General features: G+C 34.7%; 1 protein-coding gene across 1 annotated transcript; it reads left to right on the top strand.

The window, feature by feature from the left end:
* The first annotated feature begins 3,189 nt into the window (after window positions 1-3,189).
* LOC115982710 (protein DMR6-LIKE OXYGENASE 1-like) lies at window positions 3,190-6,531 on the top strand. The gene is made up of 3 exons (XM_031105400.1): window positions 3,190-3,834; window positions 3,969-4,296; window positions 6,050-6,531. Exons 1-3 carry the CDS (start codon window positions 3,359-3,361, stop codon window positions 6,296-6,298), a joined length of 1,053 nt encoding a protein of 350 aa, XP_030961260.1. The 5' UTR covers window positions 3,190-3,358; the 3' UTR covers window positions 6,299-6,531.
* The last annotated feature ends 454 nt before the right edge of the window (window positions 6,532-6,985 follow it).

Genomic DNA, 6,985 nt, shown 5'->3' with positions numbered 1-6,985 from the left:
TGATCACTTCTAATTTTGGCAATAAGGACCCCTTTCTCGTTTTGTAGTTTCTTGCACAGAATCTCCAACCTCTCACATGCTTCTGATTTTTCTCTAAGGAATTCAACCCAAGTGTATCTTGAGTAATCATCCACAATGACCATAATGTATCTCTTTCCCCCTAGACTTTCAGTTCTGGTAGGCCCCATTAGATCAACATGAAGTAACTCCAAATACCGAGAAGTAGCAATCACATTCACTTTGTGATGACTTGCCTTTGTTTGCTTTCCCATTTGGCATGCGCCACAAATGGTCTTCTTCACCTTCCCAAACTTAGGAAGTCCCTCAACTGTTTCAAGTTTGGACACTTTAGCTACTTGTTTGAAATTGGCATGCCCAAATCTATGATGCCACAGCTCCAACATATCCACACGAGCACTTCTACACGAAATGGGTGTCGTGGGAACTATTCCATAACAGTTATCTGTAGTCCAATTTCCCTCCAAAACCTGAATCCCTTCTTCATTGATGATCAAGCATCCCTTCTTAGAGAATTGTACCAGGAAATCATCATCACAAATTTGAGTGATACTCAGCAGATTTGCCTTCAACCCTTTTATGTATAACACATCTTTCAACAGCGGTAATCCAGGTATCTCAATAGTTCCTTTGCCTAGGACTTGAGCATGACTTCCATCACCAAATGTCACATAGTCACCAACCTTTTCTTTGAGTGTCTTAAACAGTGAATTATCCCCTGTCATATGGCGAGAACAACCACTGTCAAGATACCACAAACATGCATTAAACACCTTCAATGAGGTATGCACAAATAAGCTCACATGAGACAAACATTCTTGACCTTCAAACAAAAACTCATTATCAGGTTTCATGCTTCTTTCAAATTGACCTTTCATTTTCAGACTCTCAATCATCTCACACAACATTCTATTCTTTCTTTTATATTTCTTAATCAATGATTTAGATCCAGATATGCTACTGTGTAAGACATGATTCTGATTCTCAAAATATTCCAGCATGTGAACAAATATCCTAGCATGTTTCTTAGTTTTTAACAACTCTACAAGATCATTGGTAAAACACCCTTCGGACATATGCATAGAATCATTTTCACAAATACTTAAGCTACAATTCAACATGGTATTTTCCATAACAGCTACCACAACACAGGGGTCTAGGATCACACTTAGGTAATAAAACCACAACAAGTGTACCCGCTCTGATACCAATTGAAATTTCAAATATGTGTATAAACACCCTTGAACATTTAGACCCCCAAATTACAACTTAACCAATTCAAGCATTATGTCAAACAACTAGTGTGCGGAAAATTAACATAAGCTATAATATGGAATTGGAAAAACTATCTAAGCCAAATTAAAATCACAACCCACAGTAGATAAAAAGGCAAAGATAAAAGGGAAGGAAGATGCAAACACAAAGACAACACGCGATGTGTTATCGAAGAGGAAACCGAAGCCCTCGGCGTAAAACCTCTCCGCCGCCCTCCAAGCGGTAAACAATCCACTAGAAAATATAGTTGGGATACATGGACAGCAATAGACCCTCCAAGCCTAATCTACCCAGTGCACCTAAGCCCTCTAAGCCTCTTGCTCCAACAAGGTTGCGCCGAACCTTTTTCTTTTCTAACTTCCCGAATTCCGCTACTAGACCGTAGCATCAACCAATGTAGATTGGTTCCTTCTTAACTGCTTCCCAGAAATCCAAACAGCCCTCTCACAGTGATGAATATGGTGAGAACAAGGTTTGGTAAAATGCCTCTCAAGGATTTGACAATGGAGAGGAAGAGAGTTGAGGAATTTGAAGAGACTCTAATGTATAAATTGTGGGTGAATCAATCTTGTTTTTCTTTAGGGTTTCTCTCTTAAAATTCTCTCTAGAAGCTCTCATTCTTTTGTGAGTATAAGGGGTATATATACTAGGGTGAGAGAGGAATGTGAAACGTCAGGTTTTTCAAAACAGGGCTGGCTCGCGACTTGGCCTCGCAACTTGACTGAGTCGCAAGATCCAGTCGCGAGATAACCGTATGGCCAGTTGTCCTGTTTTGTCCTGTAGTGCTCCAGCTAGCATGACTGTTCGCCTTCTGGCATGCTTGGCACGTGTGCTGCGTCTGGCGGCTTGCAGCCGCGAGTCACCCACTAGGCCAAGCCGCAAGTCTCTGTTTTCTTGCACAGTCTTAAGCAAACTTCACTCTATCTCACTCACTACCCTTACAACAAGCCCACCTAAATACAGGGTTACTAAATGCTGAAATACAAGCAAATTTGGCACGGAATAAAGCCAATTAGATGGTTGAATAAATTCAACCTTACAATTGTGTTTGGGAGTCTCTGTTTTATTTGTTTTGACAGTGTCTAAGACAATGAGAACTAAGTTGAGTTGTGATTTTTGAATAAAACTAAATTATATAGAGAGATTCTATAAAGATATAATCTTGTTCGACATTTGGGACTTCGACTGTGTGCAAAAACAGGTGAAGGTAAGAAAAGTAGTGCCTTATAAATTGGGGGTAGTGGGTGAGTGACAAAGATAAAGAGACAAAAACAAATACATAATATAATAAAAATGTCACACAAATGTAACAAAATAAAATTGCGACGTTGCCCATATTGCTAATTCATAATGCTATAAGTAATATTTTTAAATTAGATAAAATTTTAATTGAAAACTAGTAAATCTATCCTTTGAGAAATATTAAATTTATAATTAATGCATAATGCATATATCTAGATTCTAGCCTTCGCCTTTACTCAGTATCAACAATTAGTGCTTTTGTGAGATAATATATGTAATTCTTATCATGTAATTCTTATTTGATCCGTAGATTATGGGAAAATCAACCACTTAGTAACTAAAATATTTTTTTGTTTATGCTCCGGCCTCCCTAACTAAATCCTAGATTCGTCCCTGGTAATAAGACGAAATTTTCATGATCAAGCAGCAGTTTATAAAACAGAGGATAAAAACTTGAAACAAAGGCCTTACTACCAATATCATGCCAAAATGACGAACTCCTTGAAATGAAAAACCATGGACTTAGATGTCATGTGCTGCCAATGGAATGACATTCCAAACGATAACTCTCCTTTGTACAGTAACGTTATTTATGATATTTTAATGAGCACGCGATTTCAAGATTCTACTATTGGAAGTCTAATGTTATTCATTAACTTTTATCCTAAGTCATATCATTACTATAATAACAAGATCAATTTCTTCTGGTCCGCAATATCTTTCTGTTCACACAGAGATCTCAAAAACACCTTTTTTAGTATAATATAAGTCAGTCTTGATCAACTCATTGTTGCTTCAACCAGAGCTCCTCTCTTATCTTTTCATGGAGATGAAAGTACCCTTTCAATTAGCCAATAACACACCTCTCTCCCTCTCTCCTGATTTCATTCTTCCAGAATTCAAAAGGCCTATCCTCTCAAAGGTATTTCCTTCGGATTCAATCCCTATAATCGACTTAAATGATCATGAAATTGATGAGGGTCAAGGGTCATCCCCCTTAGTTTCAAAGATATCACAAGCTTGTGAGGAATATGGTTTCTTTCAGATTATCAACCATGGAGTCCCCAAAGAATTATGCCAAAAAGTGTTGGCTGTGGTGACAGAGTTCTTCCAATTGCCTCATGAGGAAAGGGCGCAATATCTTACAAAAGATCATACCAAGCAAGTAAAAGTTTTCAATTATTACCAAAAGTATGAAGGCCTTGGAAAGGTCATAATGTGGAGTGAGACCTTCTCTCACCCTTGGCATCCTATAGAAGATTTCACTCATTTGTTACCCACAAATCCTCCTCAGTATCGGTATCTCTACCTCACTTTGCATCCTTTTTTTTTTTGTATTTCTTCTTTTGGATACCAAACTTAGCCTATGATTGACTGATTACACTAGCTCAATAACACTTTCAAATCATGCATATTTTGTTTGATTGTTACAGAGAAGTTTTTGCTGAGTATGCAAAGGAGATTGGAGCTTTGATGGATAGGCTTTTGAGCTTGATATCCCAAGGGCTTGGTCTAGAGAAGGATTGTTTAAAGAAGAAGATAGGTGAGAGGGCTTCCCTTTATTCACAAGCAAATTACTACCCACCATGTCCAGACCCAGAGCTCACAATGGGGATTCCTGCTCATAATGATATTGTTGCACTCACTGTACTGTTGCAGTCAGAGGGGGTGACTGGCCTCCAAGTGATTAAAGAGGAGAAATGGGTACCTGTTGACCCTGTGCCTCATTCTTTTGTCGTCAATCTCGCTGATCAAATTCAGGTAGCCGCCTTATTTTTCAACTTTTACTTCATGAAAATTATTATTTCTTCAGCAAAAAAGACAAATAATAATCCGTTCTATTAGATGAAGCAAAAACTCATTGTTTCAGGCCAGATTTGTAATTTGCTTGAGCTGGCCTTTTATTTAATTTTTCAAGTGGGCCAGTTTGGTTTGTGCCCATTTTTCTTTTTCTTTGGTTATATATTTTTTTAAAATATTTATGTGTTGATACTTGATACCGTCAATTATTAGGTAGTTTGTAGTGCTGTGGACTCTTACAGAGAGTGCGGGCCTCACACGCGGGTCTCATCATGGAGCCCACACCCTTTATAAGAACTTGGAACTATCTAAGTTTTTTTCTCTAACGATACAATGTTTTATTAATACAACAAATTGTCATAATATTTTTACAATTATTGAGGTGTTAGTTTTTTATTGGTCATAATTTAATAAATATAATAATAAAATATGATATTGAGACCAACCACAACTAAAAATAAAAATATTATGAAAATGTTGTGATATTTTGTTATTGTCACAATATTTTCACAACCACTATAAATAAAAATAAAAAAATAAAAGTTTTGCAGTTGTTAAGTATAAGTTCTTTGTATATCAAAATAAAATATCATACTAGAACCTATCACAATTGAAAATATATATATTGTGAAAATATCATGACACTTTATTATTATCACAATATTTTCATGACTACTGAGATGGAAGTTCCTTATAGGTAAATATATAATAATAATAATAATAATAATAATAATAATAATAATAAAATCAAACTAGAATTCACCATAACCAAAGATAAAGGTATTGTGAAAATGTCGTAACATTTTGTTGTGTTCTTAGACTTTTCGTCTTGTTTAGTCAAATTTAATGAGTCAAAATTCACTTTTCATGCACAATTAAAAAGGATAGTTTCATTTCCCCCCTCCCCAATTTTCCCCTCTATCTTTTGGAAATTAGCAAATTCCTCTTACCGATTCTCTCTTAGTTAACTCTTAACAAAATCTTATGATTCCTAGAATATTTCATTTTGATATCTCAAATATCCCAAAAACTGTCTTGGGACTAAATTTTAATATCCCAAAATTTTTCTTTACACATTTTTAGTTTTATATAGTATTCATGCTTAGAATAATGATATAAGTATTTGTTATCTAGAGAATACTGATTTACTAGGTTTAAATCTTCTAGACTTCTAATTTTATCTAATGGAAAACTTCGATGACACGTCTTTTATTATCTTCTTTTTTTTTATTCTTGCTTAAAAGAGTGTTCATTAAAAACTAAGTAAGCTAAATATCATCGCTAGACTCATAAAATATAAGATGATAAAGAAAGAATTATGAATGAAAAAGTCTTCGCCATAGATGGTTGCAAATATTTGGTGAAGAACTTCGATTATAGCATATATGACATCATTCATTGGGAAGGATAGCTGATTAGTCTTGTCACGTGTGTTTTTTCCCGAATGGATATAGCCAACTAGTCAATTGTCTTTATCATTAGGTGGCTTTGTGTGATGGTCACTATTATTAATGTAGCTTATTGTTGAAAATAAAATGTACTGCTCAATTTAAAATCGAACAAAACGTGTGGATTTCTAACTTCTAGATTAACCGATTACAAAAAGAATATTATCTCCTTCCAAATTTTGTTAGTGGATTATATATACATCGAGTTTTTTCTTTCTCTCTGCTTTTTTTTTTTTTAAAGCTGATCATGCTTTCAATTTATGCAGGTTCTGAGTAATGGAAGGTACAAGAGTGTAGATCACAGGGCCGTAACCAACAAGTGGTTGCCACGAGTATCATTGGCAATGTTCTATGCACCAAATAATGACATTGTGATAGGTCCTATTGAGGATTTGATTGATGAGGAGCACCCACCAAAGTATCGAAACTATAGTTACAAGGAGTTTATGGACGAATTTTATAGGCAAGAAGGAAAGAGAAGAAGGGTAAAGGAAGCTTTTGAGTTGCAGCGTTAGGAACGTGGTATTGATCCACCTTCTACAGCTGGTTTTTTTTTTTTTTTTTTTAATTGGTCATAAACTCATAATAAACACTTTGGGTTCACATGTCCTCTACGATACAATGTCCTTATATATAAATAAAATTATTGTAGTAACTAGTAAGCACAGAAGACAGAACCCATTCTCAAATTTATTTGAGCAAGGAACTGCCCATAAGGAGATATTTTTCGAGGTGAACTTTTAATATTGATAAGTTTGAAAATCGTCTAATTTTCTAGATTGGGCCTTTGTGGGAGGGCTTGGATGAACATTTATTTACTAATTATTATTATTATTATTTTATGTATATATATATAATTCCCTAGACGTAGTAAATTTAGTTCTCAAGTTAGATTCAAATGTATAATTGTCATAGGAAAAAATAACATTATTTTTTGTCTTTTTCAAATATTGTTATGTTATGAATAGAAAGTGTAAACTTCTTTGTTAAGGTTATAGTTTTATATATTGGCATATCTGAGTTAAAACTTACTTTTTATGTATTTGAGTCTTAATTTAATTATGTCCAAGTTTTCACAAATAGTATATTTTAGAGATACAAGAAACTACTCAAGAAAAGTTGTTGAAACCCAAAACTAGACTAGCAAATAATATTTTATTTCTTATTCGATACCAACTAAGTAAATGGTTGACGGTTGGAGA

This window comes from Quercus lobata, chromosome 3 (assembly GCF_001633185.2).
Source record: "Quercus lobata isolate SW786 chromosome 3, ValleyOak3.0 Primary Assembly, whole genome shotgun sequence".
NCBI lineage: Eukaryota > Viridiplantae > Streptophyta > Magnoliopsida > Fagales > Fagaceae > Quercus > Quercus lobata.
This window is presented reverse-complemented; position numbering and strand designations above follow the sequence as displayed.

Coding starts and splice junctions, on each gene's coding strand:
- LOC115982710 (XM_031105400.1), top strand. CDS start 3,359: ATGGAGATGAAAGTACCCTTTCAATTAGCCAATAACACACCTCTCTCC. Junction 3,835..3,968: donor ACAAATCCTCCTCAGTATCG/GTATCTCTACCT, acceptor TGATTGTTACAG/AGAAGTTTTTGCTGAGTATG. Junction 4,297..6,049: donor ATCTCGCTGATCAAATTCAG/GTAGCCGCCTTA, acceptor CAATTTATGCAG/GTTCTGAGTAATGGAAGGTA.